This window comes from Pyrgilauda ruficollis, unplaced genomic scaffold (genome assembly GCF_017590135.1).
Source record: "Pyrgilauda ruficollis isolate IOZ18807 unplaced genomic scaffold, ASM1759013v1 scaffold15, whole genome shotgun sequence".
Classification (NCBI taxonomy): domain Eukaryota; kingdom Metazoa; phylum Chordata; class Aves; order Passeriformes; family Passeridae; genus Pyrgilauda; species Pyrgilauda ruficollis.
In genome coordinates this window covers 6,894,673-6,919,795 of record NW_024513654.1, presented here as the reverse complement: position 1 = coordinate 6,919,795, position 25,123 = coordinate 6,894,673, and the positions used below count along the sequence as shown (strand labels likewise).

The following is a 25,123-nucleotide window of genomic DNA, read 5'->3' as shown; positions in this document are numbered from 1 at the left end:
TGACTGCTGATGGCTGCAGCACTGACAGTGATGATGTGTCTGAGCTATTGGGTTTGATCCCTGGTCACATCCTCACACTGTTCCTCCCTGCTCAAAAGGGAGGCAAAGGACTCCCTGCATTAGAAATTCATCAGCTGCATGAATCTCATCTTTAACTTCAGCAGGATTTCAACGAACTTGAAAACAACCTATCTTGTCTGGTTCTGAAGCTCTTTGGCAAAGAAGGCGAAAAGCTCAGTCTTGCTCTGAGTGGGAGCACCCACACGACCATACCATGAACACACACACGTTTGTGTGCACATTCCCTGCCAACCAGCCTCTGGCACTGGGATCCACTGTCTGCACAGCAAGGCAGCTGGGCTGGGGCTGCTCTCCCGCCAGGAAACACCAGGATTTCCACACAGACCGAAAACCCCAGTATGTCTGCACGATGTTCCCCTCAGCTCCTTGGGATCTTGCAAGAGTCATGCAGTAAATGACAACAATCTCAGGGAATTGTACAGCCACACTTTCTGAGGACCCACTCTATCGGGGAAATTTTTGCCCAACTTCTGGGAAGAATGATGAGGACGACTCCATGATATCAGAAGGCTAATTAATTACTTTATTATACTATATTATTCTATACTATATTACACTACATCTAAACTGAAACTGCACAGAGGCACTCAGCTGAACAAAATCTTGTGACTGTCTGCTGACCGACAGCCTGGACACGCGCTTGGCCCTGACAGGCAAGGAAACAAAACACCATCACTCTGGGTAAACAATCTCCATACTGTATTCAACTTTGGCACAACACAGGAGCAGCAAACGAGATAAGAAGTGTTTTGATCATCCTCTTCTCTGCTTCTCTCACTGCTTCTCTCAGGTTCAGAGAATGTGAATGCCACACCACTCCAGCATGGTGCTGAAGAAAACAAGGATTAGCCCCCCTGAAACTAGTGTCAATGAAGTCAATGGACAAAACAGCATCTGTTGTGGCAAAACAGAGTTTTGTTCAGTGCTCCCCAAATTATAAGTGTAAGATTAAAGATGAAACTTTAAGTTAGCCCTGGCTGTCAGATCTTAATCTGTATACACAAAGCACTCAAGACTTCTTTAGGTACAAGGGACTTGCCACTAAAGCAAATTAAAGACATTGCTTTTTTAGCAGAAAAGCTGCCAATAAGTGTTCTCTAAATCACTCTTACCAGCAGGCTGACCCCATTATGTCAGCTAATCCTGGAAATACAGGAGGTAGATTTAAATCTTTTCATAGAAAACATTAAGTCTTTTTTTTTTTTCTCCCTTTCTTTTGGTTCTGGCACAGCATTGGGAGTTCCTTATTGTTGCCCATCTTTTGCCCCAGACTGTATCCTTCTGTGTAGTTGGAATGCCCAGAGGAAGAGGTCCAAGCAGAACCTTCCCAAGGGATGGAGCAGGCAAGGCATTTGAAAAATCAGTGCTTGTATACCACAAAAAGTTCACGGGCTGTGTGAGGGTGCCAGGTGTATGGGTGAGTTAAGTGTGGTGCTCAGGGGATAAAACAAGCTTTGTCTCTACCCCAGTGCTCCTCCATCTCCGCAGCTGTGCCATTCCCTCCCCTACACACTGCTGTGCTTCCTGCTTATGCTCACCCACCACCCAATTGCCAGCCCGTGGAGATCCACACCCGCTGTGTCCTGATCCTCAGTATGCTGCACAGGAGCTTTAAACCCTCTCCAAACATCTACATAATGCTTTGAATAATGATATTTAGCACCTGGGAAGCAACATTAAGCAGTTAGAGAGCGTACGTAACCCACCAGATTAGCGGCTCCCTGCACAGCGCTGAAGGTCTGCACAGACAGATCTACATGGCAAAAGCAGAGTCATTTTCAGTCTCAGTCATGTTTAAGTCCTGCTCTCCTCAGAGTAAGGTGAGCCCTCTCTCCTGTTTTTGTCCTAAGATTCACCATTTTAAGTATTTTTTTAATCACAAGCATTACATGAATTTGTGAAAAAGTAGCTTGCATTATGACCCACATCTGCTACAAACACTCACTGATCTTACATGCAAATAAAAAGAATTGATATATTTAAGTAGGCCGATTTCTCTTTCCCAATGTTCCCCACAAAATGTTTGATATTTTCAGTTTCTATCTCATACTTTTTAAATTTTGCTGCTGAGAGCATAACAACATTTACATACTGGACTTGTCTTCAGTCCAAAGGGTCGTGTATCTCAATTATATCTGTCCATTGCTATGTTATTCAAAAGCACAAAAACCTTAATTCCTCTTTGAAGGCTGAACAACCAAAGCAAGAGCACGACATAATAAATATGGGAAAACAAAGTATAGAGCTAGCTAGCAAGACTTTGATGCATATATTTACTTAAATGTCCGTAACCATCTTGACTCCTACAATTTTTGTCTGTTGCAAAACATCTTTTAAAATATTATAAAAACCCAGTGTGAAAGTCTGAGTTTTTTATTTATTTCTGCAATGACCCAGGAACAACTGGTCTAATCTATCACTTGAGGCTCATTTCATTATCATCCTTCAGGTCTATCCATCTCTCCTAAATGCAAAGGCAGCCATTTTTTGAAGAATACATGGTGTGAGTACACATCCAAACTCATTCTTTTGTCCCTTTCAAATAATCCAACACGATGGTTCAGGCAGTGGGGGTAGGACATGAGAAGACTGGAAGACCAGAACCAGAATTTTTTGACTGGCATACTGAATGCAAGTTATGACTGAAAATGAAGGATTAACATATATGTCAGTAAAACAGAAAACATGAGAGTGAAGCCACCAGAAAAAATGATAGGGTTGGCAATTACTTAATAAAATCTGCCTTTATAAGGAACATGCTGTTGGGATTCATCTTCCTTTTTGTTCACAATACTTTATGTTATTTTTATATGGTGCTGAGGATTCTCTGCAAGATGTCAAGCACTTCAAATATATGTAAAGTTAGCATTTCATATATATATAAACCTAACTACTTATTTACTATTGTTTAGCAAATTCTCTTCGAAGTCAGGTTCGTAAAAAGAGCTTAGAGGATTGGATTCTTGAATAAATCAAGCATCTTCCTGGCAAAGATAGAATGCTGATTTAATTGAGGGACAGAAAAAAAAAAAGAGTGTCTTACACAATCCATGCATATGTAAACATGAAGTAAGCAGATATCAGAAATAAAGATTTTGCTGTATCAATTAGAAATAAGACAATACCCCATCATAGGATGAATTGCAAATTCTTATAGCAATGATAAGTTCAAATGAAGAACATCTTCTAAGCAGCATCACTAAAATAGGTATTATTTTAAATTCCAAATCTTCAACAGGTTTTTGAAGTAAATATTGAGTACAGGTAAACAAAAAAATATCTCATATTTTCTTCAGGCATTCACCACCTTTCTGATTCCCAGGTCTGACTGTGCAGGAGAACAGAGCACAGCAACAAAACCAGGGGTGCACTCCTGCTCTTCACATGACCATTCTGAACAAGTCAGAAAGAAATGCATCAAGAATTGCTCAGTCAGTGGTGCTCCTGGCAGACTGGGTTAGTGCCCTGTGTTTTACAGCCCCGGAGGTTGGTATTTGCTCATTTCTGTGGCATATTATACTAATCAATCACTTCCTGCTCTTTCTTCCCTTGCTGTAATTCTTCCAATGGCAATTTATACTAATCAATCACTTCCTGCTCTTTCTTCCTTTGCTGCATTTTTAAACCCACTAACTAGAATATGCAGCCCTGTTGCATCTCAATGACCACTTCCTTAGCCCTCCTCTGCCACTGTCGTTTTGTGCTGAGACTGATGCTTGTAATTTGACTTTTCACAGCGTTCAGGCTATATTGCCTTTTAGAAACCTTTCAGCTCAGCTGCTAAGCACATAAAAAAACTTTTGGCTGCACTAGTTCATGTTTTGAAAACACTACAAAGGCATATTTTCATGGGAGAGGCTTGGAATGAATACCCTTCTCCAAATGCAATATGAATACCAGTTCTTTTATAAAATTTGCATGAGGGTTTAAGTCTCACATGCAAAGTGGCACCATACTGTCCAAAAAACATAGGTTTCTTTTTTAAAAAATTGTGGGCTTGTTTCAGCTCTGTTCATAAGTTACTTTTTGAAAAATGCATTAAAATATTACAGCTTTGTTCTTTGTGTTTCAGTTCTGACAGAAGGAAGTGGTAGGCATAGAATATTGTGCTTCACAGGAATAAAACTACTTGGTTCACATAACTTCAATGATGTTTTAGTGCAGACTTTATCTACAGTTTCTACCAAACATCAGAGATCATTTATTTAAAGGAACCTATTTTCCCCACCAACCTTTATTTCTTGTGCCAAGTACATCAGGGGGTGCCCTTGAAGTCATAGCACAGCTTTAAACCAGAGCTGATAAACTCATGTGGGATGTGACTTCAAAATGCCACAGTAACAGGAGGAAGGAGGGAAGAATTTAAGTCATTTTCAAAACACAAGAACATCTATTCAGGCTTAAGAAACATTTGCAAATTCAAGTGAATCCAATGGGATTTGTGATCACTTGGCATTTCTTCAGTTCTTTATTTATTATGTGTACTTTGGTAGCATCTGGAGGCCTGACTCTACAGGGGGCTACACAAACACTGAAGGAAAATGTGATCTCTCCCATAACACAACTTTTTAATATAACATGAAGTGACTCAATAATATCCCATCAAGGTCTTGCTCTAAATGCAAGATATTCCAAGTTTCAGGTTTAAAAGGCTGTGTTTCTTTCAGCATATCCTGTTTGTTTAAATGACTATTGCAAATAGCAATATATGCCTCCAACTGTCTCTCTCAACAATAACTTACAAAGCTTAAATAATAATGAATGCACAGATGAGAAAAACAGAACTAAAACAAATGGACCTAAACTGAGCACCCTCTATCATTAACCCCCTCTACTTTTTGACTCTGTAGTGTCCCTCATGTTGATACACATACAACTTTCCAATGCAAAATAGATGCAGGAACTGGAAAAGGATGAAGGAGAGAGAGCAGAAAAAATTAAGAAGCAAAATATACTTCTCAGAAATAAAATATTTCTGGTTCAGTGGACATGGAACCATTCAATATTAAGAAAACAAAGTGATTTTTTTTAATAGGAAGTGAAAAATCAATGCTTTAACAGTGAAATCCAGAAATACAGAAAAAATTATCTTAATACCAGCTGAGACCTTAAAGCTTGGACACGTATATTTGTGTCACACAGCAATTTTCCTTCTGTAAAGACAAAAATAAACAGGACAAGCTGATCTATCCCTGCTTGACCTAATTTTGTATTTAAACCACCAGAAGTTTTTACAGCCCAATTCCAATCTGGCCTAAGGATGTTTTCATTTTACATTTCCTGCTACGTTCTTCCTGCCTAGGTTCTGTTGTCTTCTCCTGCCCAAGTCCTTCAATCTTTGAAAGAGCTGCAAAAACTGTCTCCAGCAAGTGGTGAGCCTCTAAACCCAGAATCAATGATCATTATCAATAGCCTAATTTAAGTGTCAAAGAAAATCACTACAGCCACTGGCCAAAATCACATCATGACCTCGACTTCAGTTCAGGAGGGTGCCTAATTCAAAAGTTTTATCTTTGTCCAGCTTCTTCAATGTGTAGCTTGCAGCACCATATGTTCCCTAATACCCAGATCTACTCAGCCAAAAAACCTTCTTGAGTTTAATGCCAATAACATAAGAAAGAAGGCAGCAGGACATGCTAGCTCACATTAAGGGTTCCCTCTGAATTAGGAGTACTCAAGGGATTAATTTAATCTGACATACCCTGGCAGGATTTGGAGAGTGCCACATTCATATTCAAACCTGTGATAAGAAATTAAATACCATCCCCTGTTTCTGAGACAGTGAGGCAATAAAGTCCACTTTGAGATATGCAAGTTCCTGATTTAAAATAAGAGTGTCTGACAGCTCACAACATATGCAGCCTGTAACTACACCATGGGAATAAACAGATATTCCAGTTCAGGCAGGCATCTAGTTAGGCAGTGCGAGACTCCTCGACAGGTATCCATGAAAAACTTTCATTTATGCACAACAACAAGCAGAAAACTCTCTTACCTGCAGGTTTGCACATGCTGGTGAATCATTGTGGGAGGGTATTTCGTTGTTGGTGGTCTCTGACCCTGCGTTTCTAAGTCTGAAAGCTGTCGTAGTTGTGGCTGTAGTGGTCTGTACTGGTAAGATTGGCTGCCAGACATTCACATCAGTGCCATTGCCAAAGGCCTGAATTGCATTTTCTGTGAAAATAAATTACAGGCAATTTTCTATTTCTAAAAAAAAAAAAAAAAAGGCAAAAAGCAGAACTGAGTTGTTTTTATTATTATTATTATTATTATTATTATTATTATTATTATTATTATTATTATTATTATTATTATTATTATTATTATTATTATTATTATTATTATTATTATTATTATTATTATTATTTAAATGTGTATTTGTAGAAACTCAATTTTATGCTGAAAAATGCGTCCTATTTTTGAACCTATGAGAAACATGAACTGAAAATCTAGGGTCACATAATTATTTGGTGCAGCCTCTTCTTTGTAATGTTTCCAGTAATTATTGACAGAAGCTTTAAGACTTACCACAATCATATTTGTTACCATCCAAAAGACTCAAAAATTTAATTTCAAGATTAAAAATATAGTTTGAATGTCATGTCCTAATTCAGGCAGGTGAAGCTACAGAGCAAACTGAAAACAGAGAACAGGATAAATATTTATTTCTACAGCTTGTTGTAGTAAAACTAATATGCCTATAACTACAAAATAGTTTAACTAAGGCAATCTTTTCCTTACCATTTTCAATCAAAATCTGCACAATTGGGTGAGGGAAACATGGTTAAACTAAAACTTTAGAATATAAAAGTTAAAAAGCTTATCACAGTTTCACAGGATTAAAGAGTGTGTTTATAGCAAGAGTAAATTGGTTGGAGTTTTTTTATAAACAAACAGAAAAACAGTTCTTAATCAGGTCTTTGGGGATTCAACAAGGATTTGGGGATTTCTTATTTCAAATTCTTTGTACATGAAATCAAACAATTTCACTGGGGACTAATACGTGGAAGTTATTAATACTTCTTCTCAGTGCCATTCCTTGCCTTATAAAATAATTTACATGTAATTTCCTTCTGAAGAAGATGTATTTTACTCTGATATTAGTTCTCAGAAGATGCAAAGAGAAGAACTTGCAAAAAACCAGAATGAGCTGCATTAATGGAGACAAAGTAGGGAGAGGGATGTGATAAGTTTTCTTGTGTTTCCCTGCATAAGGCAATACAAAAAGCAGTATTTCCTAAAATCACAGTAACTCTTTGTTTCCACTGTAGCAAGAATGGCCACAGAAATACCTGCAGTCCTTCCAGTTTTCAAAGTAACAAGCAGCCTTTACAATTAGTCTTCAATTATTTCATACAATCATATTTGATGATCCTTGTGAGTGCCTTCCAACCTGACATATTCTATGATTCTATGACAGAATCACAAAATTGTTTGGGTTCAAGGAACCTTTCAAGGTCTAGCCCCTCTGCAATGAGCAACTTAAACTAGATCATTGCTGTAAATGCCCCAAATAACAGGTTTCTTTTCCATTTTGAAGGGGGAATATACTGAAAAACAGACTAGTAATAAATTCCTAGTTTCTTCCTACCGTGGGAAAAGAAGTTTTTGTGTTGTATAAAAAAAAGTGGGAAGGATTTTAATGACATTTTCTCCAGGCATTGGAAGGCTCACCAGTGAAAATAAAAATTTTTTAAAATTCCTATTCTATGTGAAAGACAAAACTTTGTAGAAAATCCAGAAACACCTTTAATTTCTTCCTGAGAAAGACATTATCTTGCAGCTAGGATGACATAATTTGTCTCCCAGTAACCTCCAGTGTCTTTGATTTGTCTTCATTAATGCTTTTGTACTGATGGCAAAAGAAAGGACAAGGAATCACTCTGTCTTTATGTTCCAAAAGGAACCTGCAACACTCTAGAAAGTAACAATTTCACAAATGAATAAAATCTGAGGTACTGCAATAGATATAAATGGCAACTGCCATTAGGCTTGAAGGTCTGATGGCATATTGTTAAATTTTACCCCTCCTAAAGTTCCAACTCTTTTCCCTTTTTCTTTTGTTAAATGAACTTGAGTAATTGATTTGCTCTTCCAAAGCTTAATAAATAGTATATCACAGAGCAATTCAGGTTTTTGTGCACAGACCTCCCCGTGACTTCACAGCAATGCTGCCTCTTGAGAAGCTACCAATGGGGATTTTCAGAGCCTCTAGTAAAATACTGAGCCCTGCCCTAGCATCAGCTCAAGTCTGTAGGGCTGGATGGGCCAGTCTGGATCACTGAGTTCATTTACTGTTTTGGAGAAAAAGCAATGATGTCTGCTTCTTTGCATAAGCTGATGAAATATGACTTTAAAAACCACTTTTACCCTCAAAACTCCTGCTGGAAGCCTATTTCTTAACTTTAGTCTGATGGTTAAAAATTTTCCCATTTTAAGCCTAAATATGTATGGCCAATATCTTCCTTTCTGATCTTATGCCAACACTGTCCTGCAGGTGAAGAAATCCCTTCCCCTCCCTGGGCTTGCCCTGCTAATGCAATTTCAGAGGACAATCACGCATCCTTTCAACTTCTGTTCTGCTAGGCTAGGGAAGCCAAGCTCTTTTGGTCTCCTCATTTATCTGAAATTAAAACTCTGATGCACACTCCACATCATCCAATTATGCTGCTCCAGGCAGACAGGAAATTTGAAAAGAGAACCTGCCAAAATCGACTCCACTGAGCCATTCTGAAATTTATAATAGTCCCTAATTTGGAAGTGAGTCCGACAGGAAAAAAAAAAAAATCAATAATTTAACAAAATCTTTACAATAGTTACTATCCAGGCTTGTGTTAAAACCAGGCATCTGAGATCCAATATCCTAAAAAAAATGAAGTTGTCTGTAAACTGCAAGCACAATCCAATTTATACTTACTTATGGCAAATTCTTCATATCCTAAACTACATGTCTTTTTTATATGAAGTTCTTAAATTATACAGAAACCCCTCAGGTGTTGCAATTCCATGGTAAAGATGCTGCCTGACTGTCAGGCTCCAAATATGACCTGTGTTGTAAACACATTTTAATATCATACAACTTTGGGTTCTATTTTTGTTTTTCCAAGAGCTTCTCATGTTTGAAATCACGGCCATGAACCACAGTATCAGGCATATTTGCTCATTCTTTTAATTTTTACACCTACAACAGAACCACGCTCAACAAAGTGATGGCCTCGATGTGTCGTAAGCAGTAAAGGAATTCCAGAAAACACTCTGCAACACATAAGAAGGCACCTAATTTTGTACTCACTAAGGCATATGTTGTCCTGGAAGAAATTCAGAAATTTCTTGCACTCCTCTTCGTCGTTGCCACTGTTGCTGCAGTCGCACCACGGGGCCACGCTGAGGCTGCTGGAGTCGATGTAGTTCGGTGTCATCACGGTGCCTGTCACCAGAGTGAAGCACAGCACTGTCAGCAACCCCTGCACTGGAACATTCCTTCCCACCCTGAGATGGCAAACAGCCCTTGGGAAGTCATGCATTCGGGGCTGGATTCACTACACAGACCCACAGCAGGGCTCTGACCCGCAGATTTGACAGCTCCTGGCTCCTCTCAGCCTCTGACACCCAGCCCTGTGCTGCATTTCACACCCTCTGCCATTTGAATGCAAGCACTTTAGGGACTGTAACACGACTCACACGTCGAAGACACATTTCTTCCCTCCAAAAAGGATTCCCACAGAGAGCTGCATCAGCAGAACTGACAGGTAGAAAACCGTGGCAGAGGGAGGGATGGTGTGGGAGAAGGTGAGCTCCTCTTTGAAGGGCTTTGCTGCCAAATTAAACACACGTGGACTGGGTCCTTAGAGCTGCACTTAAAAATCTGATTTTCCTTCCTTGCTTGTATTTTTTCTCATTTTAATTCTAGCTGCAAATAAATGGCTGAAATGATACCCAGACCTGTGCTTCCTCCTTGAGTCTGCAGCCAGACTGGAAAAACATTTCTGAAATGCTTGAGCAAGGAGAATGCTGGTGATGATGAAGGGAGCCCTACCTCATCTTGGAGCAGTGTTAACCCCAGGGTGCTCATGAGGGACCTGCCAGCAGAGTGGGTTAGGGCGATGAACAGAGCAAAAACCAGCATGCATGAAAAGGTACAGCAGATTCTTTGCAGGTAATAAATTGTAATTAATCCTGCTGTTTCACTACTTCCTCAGTAAAGTGATGATTTCCTAAAAATTGTCAATAACTTTTCAACCACAGGGTCATTCTAACTCTGCTACAAACTTGGGCAAATATTCTCCCATTTATATGCCAGCTCAAGGCAACCAAGAATTAAATTAAACCAAAGCAGGCATTTTGTGTCCTGAAAGATGTACAGCAAGTGTTCATCACTCATCTGGATCAGGAAACTGTTGTATGATGAGCACTTGCTCAAGCCACTAATGAATGCATTACCCCAGCAGGTCAGATATTTCAAACTTTCCTAAGGATTGAGAAGTTCCAATCTTCATTTTATTTGTTTGACCAAAATGGAAAAATTAAACAAAAAGGGAAAGGTATTCCAGACCTGAACAGCTGCCAGCAGCTTCAGGGAACATGTTCCTCACTCGGTAATTTGCAATTCTAGGACAGGTCATATATTGTGAGGAAATGTGATCACATCTCCTCAAAAGTGACATCGAAGTAGTCATTAAGAAGATGGAATAGATGAAGGACAAATGTTAGAGACCGAAAGTGTACACTAGGAGAGAAAATTTGGTCCATAGGTCCAGAGTCCAGCATTCTGCAATAACAGACGGGAAACGGCTATCAAACATTAAGCTAAAAAAAGGAACATTAGAAATAACACAAATCACAGAGTGATGTCTAATAGCCTTTCAGTCACCAGGCAGTGCTGGGAAATGAACAAATCAACATGCAAACTGCCTCATATGTGATGTGGGAGACAAAGGACAACAGGCACTAGGGCTGGCCTGAGGAAGACAGTAATGGATGTGAAAATGAATGTGGTCTCATTGTGAGAGTCACAAAAAGCATCTTTTCTCTTGTTCTGGGATGTTCTTAAATTTGACTATAATCCCATACCTGCAGCTTCCTGCAGCTTTTTTAACAGATAGTTGCATTAATAATTGCTTGAATTCCACATGAGATTGGTACATGAGTAAACAGCATGATTCAAATTCATTAAATGGAGATAGAGAATTTAGTAAAACAGGCAAATTTAATTTGCATTGTTAATGAAAACTGGACAGTAGATAAATAAGAAGAGGAATGATGTTAAATTAAAATAAAACACATTAAAATGTCTCTCCCCCATCCATGTGGTGGTTCAGAACACTATTTCAACCTTGCAACATGATATGAAAAAAAGTGTGAGAAAGAGAAAATCAAGAGGATTTTGCAAATGGAAAGAAAATAGTAGGCTGAAAAAACTTCTAATTAGCAAATGCTTAGTGAAGGGTTGAAAAAACAGAAAGGTACTGAGGAAATTAAAAAGGTCACTGAGGTAAGACTTTCTTATCACAGAGAGGTAATAAGGTAATTAAAATGGGTTAAGACAGGGGTTAAAAGTGTAACAGATACCAAGGCACAATTAGGGTTGATGAACACAGGAAAGACAGGACAAGGAAAGTGTGTACACAGCACACAAACTGTGCATCCAGCAAAAACAGAGTGGCTGAAAGAGCAGCTAGTAGAAAATCAGTCTGTCACTTAAACCTGGGGGCAGATGTGAACCCAAGCAGATTATATGCTTGGTTTCCTGGGGTGCATTTTCTTTTTCTCCTGCAACGTATGTGCCTTTCCCTTCCCCCACTCTCCTCTAGCTGGCATCTTGGAAATTCTGCTGAGGGACACTAAGGGATCAGAGAAACCATGGTAAAATAGGACATGCTTGTTTTCTGAGCTCTAGGTATCAAACAGCTCTGGCATGGTCTCAAAGCCAGCAGTGAGAACCCCACATTTTAGACAAAAGCAGAGTTGGCCTGAACACAGCCCAGAGGTTGTTCAAATTAGGGTGAATTAACAAGGAGATGGATGCTGAGTCCAGGAGAAGGGACAAGGGACTGAAGTTTCTTTGGCCAAAATCAAGTCCAGCTTATTCACACAAACTCTCAGGGAATTCCTGGGAATAACAGGGAATTTGGATGGATTTGGCTCGAGACAAGGAAAAATGTGTCAGAAAGTGAATGCTGAAGCAGATCTTGAAGTCAGCACTTAGAGCAAAACTTAATTCATGTGGGAGTGCAGAAGGTCCAGATGGCTTAGCCAGGCTGTAACCAAAGCACTGACTCAAATGTGGCTACCCACAGTCTCCTTTTACATTGATTATTTTTTATATTTTTCTGATAATTTAAAAAAAAATTAACTTATCCCTATACTACAACAAGGAGCCTAAAGCAATGAATTGAGGTTTTTCAACTTCCTGTAATGTGTACACATCTTTAAAATTATATATATAACACCCTGATGCAAATATTCAAGCAGCTTCTAAAGACTGTTTTCTATTTGATTGATAAAGCCCCTCATACAAAAGCTATGACTGGCTCTATTTCCATCTAAAGTCATGAATTTTAGGTGAGATTCCACTACTTTCAGTGAAGTTAACCCTCATTTACATCCCTGTATTTGAGGAAAGACTCACGTTCACTGTACCTTCTATAGAGAAGCCTCAGTTTCCTGAAGAAACTCTGTGGAGGTGCAATTTTTGCTACATTTTATGAAATGAATAAACAAAATAACAATTTTTTTAAATTAACAATAGTTCATCTTAATTAAACGGAGATCCTGAATCTCTGATGGACGAATGGATCTGTAGCAGCTTCTTATCCACAGTGTAACTATTCTTCTTATGTTTTATATCTATCAAGCAGACATTTGAAAGATTATACTGCTGATTTCTGCCTTACTCCACTTTCACAGCAGATTGATATCAGAAGCAGGAATTTACTGCTTCAGCACAAGAAACGTTTTGGTAATTTGTTGACTTAACAGAATTACTGCTAAGAACCAAAAACTCTCTAACACCAGTCGGCTCCTCTTTTGCAAGTCTCCAGGGGGTGGCAGGAAGGAAGAAAAATGTGCATTTTTCCCTTTGAAAAGTAGATCTCCTTCTGATTTGAACTGCTTGGGCCCCCATTCCACATTTCTGATGTATGACAGTTTTGCAGCATGGTCATCCCCAGTAACACAAGAACACCTCACAAGAGGAACTGGGTCATCCTTGAGGTTAAACTGAAAAATGAAACCAACAGAACTGCCAGCAAAATTCTCTAGGTCCAGCAAGGACTTGGCAGTTCTTAGCCAGAAGTATCTGTTAGTTACTCCTTGCCAGCAGCCAGACTTCTTAATCTCATTGACAAGATCAGATTTCAAGGCTGTTCAATTCTCTGTTTGAGAGTCAAATGACAGTCTGTCATAACTGCTCAGATGTTATAGCCTTTGCATACTGTCTTAATCTCTTCAGTGGTAGAAGAATATCCTTTGAAGCCATCACATCTCATTTTACCCATTGCCACATGGACTTACCTCACTTGTTAGCTGCTAGAGTAATAAGAGTGGTAACAATAAGCCACTGAGGATAGCTTTCAGTCATTTTCCAGCAAACCCAAGCTATTCTAGAAATATTTTCATTTCGATCTTATCTCCAGAGACATTTATTTAAGAGCAGGATCAGCTTCAGGGTCTCAGCTGGCACCTTCATGCCCAACAGAAGGGGATATTACTGCACTGCAGCAGGTGCAGGCTGTAAGCTTAAAAACATTTTATCTGGTGGCCTTTCAAATTTATTTGTTTCGGAGTTTTGACATTCGCTTATTATTTATTGCCCAACTATGATATTTCTACAACACATTCAGCTTCTTGACATGATCTCTGTCTTGCAGGAATCAAACACTGAGGGTGGCATGTGGAATCCGGCTTCCAAAAAGGCATCCTTGTGCCTGTTGACACTCAGGAAGGTGACAACAAACAAAAATAACTACACTGAGGAGGAAAGAGGATTTCAGATTTGGTCTCAGCTCATCTCACTGACAGGAATCTCTGAAAACACTTGGAGTGGACAGAAGGATATCACGGAAAGAATAGCAGCTGGAATTGATAAAAGGCTGCATTGATCTATTGTTTCATGCCTCAGATCCAGGTACCTTTCTCTGAAGGTGTTTACCCAAACCTGTGATGACAGCTGCAATATCAGCCAAGCTGCACTTCCACTTGTTAACTTCCTACTCCTCACTCCTGTCTACATTCAACCCTCTAAATAAGCTTTACTTTTAAACTTGCATTTATGTCAAATTCAAGCACCTTTCTCTCCTTACCTTCCATCCTTAATTTTCTTGTCATGTACAAGCTTACCCCAAGAACCTCTGTAAAGCAAAGCAGGGCCACTCCATGTAGGTGGAGAAACTGGCCTAGTATCATATCATACAGCATTATATTCCAGCTTTTATTTCACACAGGCCTTCCAAATGCAGTTTGGGCTTTTTTCTCATGAGCAAGCCCCCACCCTTCCCTGCCCTCTCACCAATGAGCCCCGAGTAAGCCAGCAGGCAGTCAGCATAGTTCTCCTTCAGACAGCCACTAACAGAGCGTGACTCAGGCTGGCAGTTTGTGAAGAAATCTGCAAGGCGAGATCTGCAACAGGAAGAAAAATGCATCTCTTTAAAAGTCAAGCCTGAAGGCATTCTTACCTTTTACACTCTCTGTTTTTGGACAAGCCTTAATATTTTTTAACTTAAATGCATAATGGACACATTTCAGCTATTGAGAGTCTCTTTCTAAGACACATCTCTTTCCAGAATCTATTTTTGAAGTCAGAACAAAAAAGTGTAACAAAACAGTAAAAAAGGAACAGAACAACAGGGAAATACCTGCCCTTTACTAAAAGAAATGTTCTGCATTTTCATGCCAAGAAAAAAAGACAAAGACTGATTTTATCATATGAGGAGTCATTTTGCCTGGATCTGAACTCTAACTAGAGTCTTTTATTCAGAGCACAGTTTCTGCTGTTTTACTGATTACACAAAGCTGTATGTTTGTGCTTACAGAGCAAGACTCTCACTGCAAGACTGGAAGCAGGAGCTGCCTTGGTGGTTTCCCACATTTCCAGAGTGGGCTCACCCTGCTCTGGCCAGGCCTGCAGCAGCAGCTGGGGCAGCAGGCAGGAGCAGCTGGCACAGCCTCCTCACCCCCAGAGCCACAGAGACCTATTTGTTCTTGTAAAACCTGCATTTATCCAAACTCCAGAGTACTGACTCCAGGGCTGAGATGAAAGGAAAGTGTGCTCTGCATCGAGTTCTGCTGCTGAGTGGTCACTTTATCTTCACTCACCTCAGCCCGCCCATGGCCAAGGAGGGGAGAGCACTGATTCCATGCAGGAGGTGCTTTAAGGCCAGGAGTGAAGCTGTATTGTGATCAACTGATCACCCCCATGTTGAAATAAAAAGGGCTAACAGGATCTCTTCTGGTTATTTGTGGTTTAAAGGCCACATAATGCTCCCATTCAGGTCTGTAAAATTTGCAAGGCATTGATGAGGTGGGTCAAGGTCACACATCCTACAGTCACTCCCCTGCCCATCTTAGCCTTATAATCTTGGAGTAGTGACTTTTGTTTATTTACAAAGTGCTATTTTCTCCTTCATCTATGAAAAAAAATCACCTCCCTACTTCAATCTTCTCTTCTGTGAAATAGGTATAAAAATGTTCTTTTGCATCTGACAACCCATGTAATGTCTCAGGATAAGATGCTTAATCTTTGCAAAGCCCTCTCAAAATCAGAATAGCATAATCTATGAATTTTCATTACTGCTCCAGCCTTATGCAGATTTGCAATATAAAAGCTCTTTTTCAGTTTTGCAACCACCCCACAAAAGTTAGCAGAAACAAGTGATTTGCAAGTGATTTGCTTTATTTGTTTACATGCTCCAGAGACTAATTATCTTTGTTTGCTTTATTGTTTTACCTACCCCAGAATGGGACTGGATACACACCATTAATTGGCCTGAAAGTAACGACGGGCAAACATCAAAAGGTTCAGAGGCTTAGTTTGAGAAAGCATCCTATAAATAAACTCCATGCAACCTATACCTGACTTTATGAGAGCTGTTCTCATGGCCTTATTTTAGTTCCATCTCTTGCTAACTCTACTGACACCAGCAAATCCATTGCTGCCTTCAAGCCACAGTCAACCCTAAGCTTTTCACTCCTCTTGCCTTATTTAACCACCTCACCTTGAGATGGACCTCTGTACCCAGTTGCCTTTATTAACTTTAAAAAGTCAACCTCTCTAGCAAACTTTCATACATACATACATATGTGTGTGTATATGTATGTATAGATATATTTCAAAATTTACATAAAATCCCTACTTAGCTGGTGAACAGATACTGTACCTGCCAGGAGAAGGCTGAGAGGAAATGGGTCTCAAGGTATGGAAAGAGATAAATGGCAGCACCATTAAGAAAATCTGGGAACGGAAACCCTCTGTCACTGCAGTGATTTCTCTCCCAGTCTGTAATTAAGACAGTGGCTCAAATCCAGCTTTTGGATCAATTGGGAACAAAGAGAGTTGACATTTTCCAAGGATTTTTCTAATTCTACTAATACCTGGATGAAGTCAGGCTAGAACAGAATAGAGCCTATTACATCTATCTAGTATGAAAAACCTCTGCCATGGTAGAAAGGGCAAGCCTTCTGCATATACAGTATTCTTGTATTTCTAAAACAAAGTAGCTCCTCAGATCTAAATTTCATTATTTATGTGACCACAAACAAATCTTTTTGGCAATGGATTATACAATCAGCATCTTGATAATCCTGAAAACACTTCTTGCAATCATTTCATCCTTCTTGAATGTCCAGCTCTCCCTTAGGTTATTAGGTGCACTGGTCCAGAGATCATTAAATACCTTCCTCTTCTCTAAATGTTTCTAAGAACTGATAACCATGGAATAAACCAGTCATTTACTACCCAGCCTGCTTAAAGAACTTATTTGTTGCATACCCTAAAGGAGGCTAAAGATAGCTCTGCTGATCTCTTTTGCATACACCTTGATTTCCACGTGAATTTCTGAAGAATTTTTGTGGTCATAAAAAGTAATGATGTGATAACATTGCACATTTAAGTTTTCATAAGTCAAATGCAGTTCAGATAGCTCTGGTCTGAGCATTACTGGACATTATCACACAACCCTTCCCTAGCCAGTCATCCAAACTTCACACAACCCAAGCTCTCACCCTCTCCTGAGCTGTCAACTACACCTGATACTTATGTGGATTCATCTGCACTGGAGATGAAGTTAAGGCCAAAAAAAAAAAAAAGCAGAGACCTATCTGCCATAAAATACTCCAGTACTTCCAGGGAAGATCTGCTGATTAGCACTCACTGAAGATCTACCCCCAAACATTTCCAACAGACTGGCAGTGATGAAAGTGTGCTCATCAGCGAACACCAGAACAGCGGTACTGCTATTTATCTAGAGAGAGAGACAAATTAGCCTAATGAGAACCATTAATCCTAAAGGATTGCACATGAATATTAAGAACTGTTTGGGTAAAAGAGACAAACCTTTTAGGGATGCAGAATCAGAGCAATCTGATAAGAGCAGTCCTATCAAAAAATATGCACTGTATTGAATTAGTGCTCTTTCAGCAGGAGGCAACCTGTAGGTGGCAACTTGAGGGTTTCTAACCCGTGACTGAGCAGTTTTGCTATCCAGAGAACAAACAGAATTTGCCACATGTACCTTCAAGTGTGCACAATTTTACATGTGCAGTGTACACAGATGCATCTCACTGCTGGAGAGAGAGTTTTACATTGTTCATAACATGCAGCAGGACCACATCTAAAAGGAACTATTAATTTCTTTTTCTGTCACAAAATCCTCACTGTGCACAGCCACATTTGTGATGTGTTCCCTTTTCCTTGCATAAATAAGGGGTACTGCTCAGAAATCTTTCGTCCACGAAGAGTAAAAAACAAAAACAACAAAAAAATGATCTCTTTGTAGGGCAAAACCCCCACAAATTAAATTAGTCTTATCTTAACCCTGGAAAACCTGCAGATGTTCTGGAAAGCTTACTTGAAATATTTTGTATACCACTAGCTGGAAGATAGGAATAATCCCATCAGCAAATTCAAAGAAAATCTGCTCAAACAACAAACAGCCTTTCTGAAAAGAAGAGAAAAAATCCCAAACCTGCTATTCTCTAATGCTTTGTATTAGTACCAGTAAAATAATTTGTAACAGTTAAAAATACAAAGGAAGCAAAGTTAATTTGCTCTCCTTATGATAGTGGCTCTTCAAATACTCACTTGGATAATTCAAAACTTTCACATTTGCTTACAAATAAGCTTTTTTAATAGCAGTATTGTATTGAATCTGCATATAATTTCTGAAGCAATTTAATTTTACATTAGCACAACCCGTTGCATAGGCAACATTGATTAGGTTTCCACTACCTTTTGTTCTCATGGTTCTGTAAAAGTTCTTTGATGTCCTGAAGTTATCTTTGATATTTATCAGTTCTTCCTCTTTAAGGTTGGTCAATTCAGCTTTAGCTATTGCATCTACAGCACTGGTGCAGTATTTAAAAGTTCTGATAAGAACTGTGAAGTTGCAGAAAATTTTTACAATTTTTAGTTTGGATCTGGTGCAAGTGAAAGCAACACTCTGAACCAGATTCCTCCTCAACAAGTACCCACCTCACTGGGATGGCAGGTGTTGATTTATCTTCTTTTTTCCTCTCTGACTGTACTGTTGGTACACAAGGGCTGAGCCCTGAGGAGAGAAACCTCTCTCAGCCTTGCCTTGGCACTGGTGATGCTCACACCAAGCAAGACACTGAGCTCAGGTCTCCTGCTGGCTGCCCACACGCAGGCTGTGATGTCCAAGTGAGTGGTTACAAGCACTTGCCCTGTTAGGGATGCAGAGAGCGAAGCGCTCCTGTGCCACACCTCAGGGATGGCAGGTGAGGTCTGGACATGCTCACTGCCACCTCTCCTTGCTCTGCTGCTTGTGTTTAGGCACCTATTTATAGCAGTAACACAAAGAGTAGGTAAATGCCAGAGCTGAGAGACTGAGGTGACTACACTAATTAGTCAGAGCTGCTCGAGTGTCTAGACACCATTTGGCAGTGCAGTCACGTAAGGGAAGTGCAGCATCAATATTCAAAACAGAAAAGAGGTATAAATCCCACACTGAAAAAAGCCAGACTAAGTCAATGAATGTGTGTCATAGTGATAAATGGCACCATTACAGAAAAAAACAACAAGTCAAAATACTTGTTCTTCTTTCGTGGGGGTCAACTGCAGCGTCCTACTCTGGCTACAAATAGCTCCTGTATGGCTGGGGTGGTGCTGCTTCTGCTGGGGTGCAAGAATTGGTTGCAAGGGCTGGTATGTGGCCAGACTAATGGCTTCATTGTTGGAGGAGCATTTCATTTTCTCTTTCTTTCATAAACAGTGAGAAAATGAGGCAAAGGCCACATAAGCAACTCTATCAACCAGTGGGATGAAAAAAGCCTCAGAGGAACTCCATAACGAGAGATGACTCTCCCTGCACGTAGTAAAGTAGCTTTGATCCATCTCTTTTTCATTAAAGAACACTAGAGCTGTGTAATATTAATAAATCTTACACCTCCTCAGCTATCTAAACACACTGTTGAGCACCTGTGAGCAACTACAAATTCTGACATTTTTATTTAAGAGGTCACTTTCCCATGTACTTTTTAAACAGCAACCCCACTAAATTTTTCCAACAAAAAGGCTGGTTTGTGTTTGGTGGCTACCCTCCTTCTCAAACAATGACAGTGTCCAGGCCCTGAGACACTGATGTTCCTGCCCTGCTCAGCCATGGGCCCCACAGAGCCAGATCTGCCCATGGGCTGATGTCCCATCCTGTCCCCACGGAGATGTCCCATGCCCAAGCTGGGGTGGTGGGATGAGCCCAGCCTAAAAGGGTCTGTCCTGCCTGTCCCTGGAGTCCCCAGGAAGAACCCATCCCATGCTGCATCCTGACATCCAGCTCAGCCTTTGTACTTTTTGGGGAGTGGGAAGCGTAAAAAAGGAAATTTCTGCTGGCAAACCATTTGCCTCCCAAGACCTGAATACTGAAGGCAGTTTCTCTCACATGAGCTGATCCAGATCTTTTCCAACACTGGCAGAAACCATTACAGGATTTTTAGGCCCCAGATACCAGCTACTAACTGAAAGAAGCTGATTTTTATCTGGTTTTGCTGCCATTTTGTTATTTTATATGTCTGGCAGCCTAAACCCAAGCAAATATTTGATTCTGGGTTCAACTTGCCTCTCAAAACTGTGTCGTTCATCTGGAAGCAAAATATGGACAATGCCCAATTACACAGAGGCAGCCTGTTTGGATTGTGGGATAACTAGACAGGAACAAACACCAGGGACCACACAGGATTCACTGAGATGCCTTCCAGCAGCAGAAGTGCTTGCTCAGAGCATCAGGCACAGGCACAAAGCCACCAAGGCTGGTCCCTCCAGATGAGCACCCACACTCAACCCAGCTCTCTGCCTCTACCATGTCCCCAACACATTTGCCAGCATTTATGCTACTGCTCAGGCTTTTAACATCCCAGGAAATGGAGATCTAACTCATTGAAATTCAGTCATGCAAAATGAAAAGCATTTCCACCAATGCATATCTGTATTTTAAAATTAAAAGTACAAACATTGTATTCTTTCTGTTCTTCTATTAGGAAATTAATACCCTACACCCATGTTCTTTTACTGGACTTTGTGGAAAGCAAATAAAATAAGTTCTATACCATTTTCTGTTAATATTATCCTTTCCCTTTGCTCATATCATCTGCTGGAGACCAGTTAGATCTCTTTACACAGTATCTGCTACAGAAAATCAAAAGAACTTAACAAAACACTAATGTCATAGTTTATCAATGTTAATTAAATCCTCTAAGCGACTCAAGATCATGCATGAGAGTAATTTTAATTTAATATATTAGGTCTCCTTTGGGTTTAAGGGAAACTACTAAGCTCAAATGTGATTCTAAACAAGTATGATTTATTTGAAATTGGGTTATGTAAATATTTATATACTACTGACCTTTTGTGTAATAAAACAAATTTTGAAAAATATGGTGAAAATCTTGAGCACAAGGTAATGCAATAAAGAACACTGATTCTCAGATGCTGTGATATGAAACAGAATTTTCTCTTTCTGTTTGCAAAAAAAAAAAAAAATCACCTCACATCATTTTTTAGAGGACTGTTGGAGAGAACATCTGGAAAACATTCCACAGGAAATCAAACCTATATTAAATATGTTTTGCAGGGCTCTGTTTCCTTGCATCGACCTTAAACATTCATAATGTGTTTCTGTCTTCTCAGCTGCAAAGAAAACACTTCTGTCAGAGCCCTCTACAAAATGACAGGCTGAATTGTCAGCCAGTGATTTTATCAGGGGATGCTGGTAAGATTTCTATTTAGTTTACCTGTCTCTGTACCAAAGCTCTCCAATAACATGAGCAAGTCCACCAGCTGCTTTCCAACTATCATGAATTTGTATATTGTTTGCTTAATTTCCTTTATGCTGTTTAATTCAAAGCTTCTAAATAAAAATGACTGGCATTTTTAAAGATGCCCAAGCCTCAGTGTCTCCTGACAGAATGTTACTCAGGAAAGAACTATTCCCACTTCATTAGCTGGGCAAGCAGAATAGTCTGAAGTACAGGCTGGTAACCTAAGAAAATCACTGTCACTCTCAAAAAGCAAGCCAAGGAAAAGTAGTCCCACTGCAAGTCCTTGAGCATGCCACTGGACGCCTCAGTGTTTATGAATAACTACATTGTGAGTGCACACTGAAAGGATGTGCTTCCAAGTACCTGAGAAAGACATCCACGGCAATAATGTTCCCTGTAGCCACTTGAATAAACTATAATAGACTATTACTAGCTCAAGCATGAAACTGATGGGAGTTTGGAGATGGAAAATAATCGAAAAAGTCCAATACAAGTTCTCTCTTCACCAGAAAAGTTTCTGTTGGTAGATGTACTGGAACATCAGGTTTCCTGGGGTTATGCAGGGATGCTCTTTGCCTAAGAAAATCTCTCATTGGTATGTGTGGTGACATTCCTGAAGGAAACAAATCCATGTCCCCTTGACAGAGGGGTGGCTCAAGGAAAGAAAGAGTGCCCAGAGCGTCCTTGCATTCAGCTGAGCAGGGTCTGTGGGCAGCCAGCATGGCTGAAACCCATCCTGGAGCTCTTCTAAATACCGCTCTGACCTTGGAGTAAGACAACAAATATAAAATCAGAAATACTGAAGATAAAAAGCAGAGTAGAGTCTTTTTTATGTGGATCCATTTTTTCATGCACAAAACAGCCCCACCAAACAGCAACTCAAGTTCTGGCAGCAGCAAGCCAAGAGAGCACTGACCTTATTCAACACATTTTACTTGCTTTTAGAAGTAATATGGATATATAATTATAGTACAGAAAGCACTGATTTGTAGTGTAAAATTGCAAAACAAATAATTTTTACCAGTTAAGGATGGTGTGCTGTACTAAGAGTATCTTTTTTTGACTCCACTCTCAAAAAAACATGAACACACAAGGCAGAGAAAAAAATGTGAGGCCAGGAGTTGACAGCCTGTGATACACCCAGACATTTACAGAGGTTGTTCTGAAATGAACTGTCTGTTCTGAAAAATATTTTGCAATGCTGCATGATGGCCAGTTACTGAGATGCACCTCCAGCATTTCCTAATGACTAACTGGCAAAGGGAGCATCATAACTGAGAGGACAACCACTGTGATTTATGCTTCAACTGGGACGAAAGAAAAGTGAACTAAAAATTCAAATAATACAGCTTGAATTTAACAGAGTTCTTAGCAGTATGTGCTTTATAATAAAAAAGCTTCCTTTAATGGCTTATAGAATGTGCTTGAAAAAATATAATTGTAAGCACAAACATTATCTTTTGATGTAAGGTCATCTATTAATAACCTTAGACAAGGGTCACAGTCAGCTCACACAGAAAATCTATCATCAACAGTAAACACACCAGAAAACCCCTTCTGTGTCACTTGTTTTAAAGCCAGCAGATCATTAAAGCATAGGAAGCAACCACAGGAAACAACCACCACCTCTGCTGAGAAGTCTCTGCAGACACTGCCACGTTTACATCTCGCTTCCACTTAGAGGAGTTACTCCAGTAAAACTGTAGTGATTATTAACATAATTAAATCAATATAATTTCTATTCAGTAAACATGAGAATGTTGAAATTTGAAGATATGCATGTGGCTGTCACTTGCTCTGTTGAGAAACAAAGTTTTATTTTTAGCTCCAGTGCTTACATTTTCTTGCAGCTATTTTAACAGATGAACTGCCACCAGAAATATTCTCTCACTGGGCCCTGATGTAGAATGATATAAATAACCTTTACAAAGTCCAGCGTAGCAGAATGGTAAAATCAGTTGACATTCTCCTAATTAGCACAGCCTGAAGATTTACCTACACAGAACAGGAAGAGCCAAAATCACCCCTGGAAAAAATCCACTCAAGTCACTGATGTCAGAGGAAGTACACTGGGAATGGACTTGATAGAATAGATCTGTTATTTACATTAAACACAGAGCAGCTTCTTGCCTGTAGCATATACATGGCTTGAAGTAAATGGAAAAAGCATTTTGATTTATTAAAGAAAATGCTATTGTGTGATATATACACCCTTTCTTTGCCTCACAAACAGCAAGTTAGCAAATGTGACTGGGTGTACACGACAGATCTTCTCTACACTACATCTAATAGATCAAGGGGTGGAAACTATTCATCAAACCAGTGGATGCTAAACTCCTTTCTACAGAAAATCTCTCAACTAACAATTCAAAAAATCAGCAATAGCAGCACTCCTAGTGGAGCTCCATCCAGCAAAGCAATTAAACTGTAAGGACATGAGTAGCTTCAAATTTAGATCTCTATTAAAGTTTAATGTCAAATTTAACTGTACTGGATTTCAGTGTTTTTGACTAAACATGTGTGAAACTGCTTAATTAGCATATGTAGTTTAATCTCTCCCCCCTGCCCCGATAAATCAACAAAACAAAATGGGTCACATTAGCCCTGCTGTAACCCCCACCCTGGCTCATGTTCCTAATCTGTAGTCTTCTTATTTCTTAAATTATACCGGCAGCTTTTCTTTTCTACTTAAATTAATAAAATAAGGGTTCTCAGACAAAATGAACACTCAGGGGAGCGTTCTTTGTCGCTCTCTACAACTACCTGAGGAGGCTGTAGCAAGGTCTTCTTCCAAGTAACAAGTGACAGGAAGAGATGAAACAGCCTAAAGTTGTGCCAGAGAAGGTTTAGATTGGGTATTAGGAAAATCTTCTTTATGGAATGAGTTTTCAAGCATCGGAATAGCTGCCCAGGGAAGTTGGTGGAGTCACCACCCCTTGGAAGTAGTTAACAGACCTGTAGCTGTGGCACTTGGGGACATTGGTTTAGTGGGGGGCTTGGCAGTGTTTGGTTTATGGCTGGACTTGATGTTCTTAATGTTCTTTTCCAACCTAAAAGACTCTCTGAAGGATCACATTTAGATACAAGTGCCCCAAGTTTTTGGAGCTGAAATGGTCACCAGTACCTCACTCAGCTCACTGAGTCATTTTCCTACAAAGAGACTGACATGGAACCAGGGTATCTAAATACAGCCTATAAAACCTGAATCACTGGCATCCAAGTTTATTTTGTGATTGTTGTATGCTCAGACATGCCCTCTTTATTCCCACTTCCAGTTCTTCAGCCCTGCAGAGAGGTAATACGGAATATTCAGCACCACAGGTTATTTTTAACCTGATCAGCAGAGGATCTACCTGACTGCAGGGATGCTGCCTGGAGAGTTTGAGCTTGCCTGACAAGGGACCTCAGCGTGAAATACTGTCTAGTTACTGCTTCTCGGAGCACGAACTCTCCTCACTGGTACAGCACAAAGCCAAGGGAAAGTTGGGTGCAGGACTAAAGCTGAGCCATTTTTCTAATTACTGTATCCTTGTGTCTGTCCTGCTTTTGGAGAAAT

The 25,123-nt window shown here is 39.8% G+C and overlaps 1 protein-coding gene across 1 annotated transcript in view; it reads right to left on the bottom strand.

Annotated features, from left to right (window-relative positions):
- The window catches only part of GFRA1 (GDNF family receptor alpha 1), a 132,639-nt gene that overhangs the window by 18,938 nt on the left and 88,578 nt on the right, over positions 1–25,123 (bottom strand). The window contains exons 5-7 of the mRNA XM_041461639.1: positions 14,588–14,697; positions 9,374–9,508; positions 6,077–6,255 (exon numbers count right to left, since the gene is read on the bottom strand). Of these exons, the coding sequence (XP_041317573.1) occupies positions 6,077–6,255; positions 9,374–9,508; positions 14,588–14,697 (424 nt within the window). The remainder of the gene's footprint in view (positions 1–6,076; positions 6,256–9,373; positions 9,509–14,587; positions 14,698–25,123) is intronic.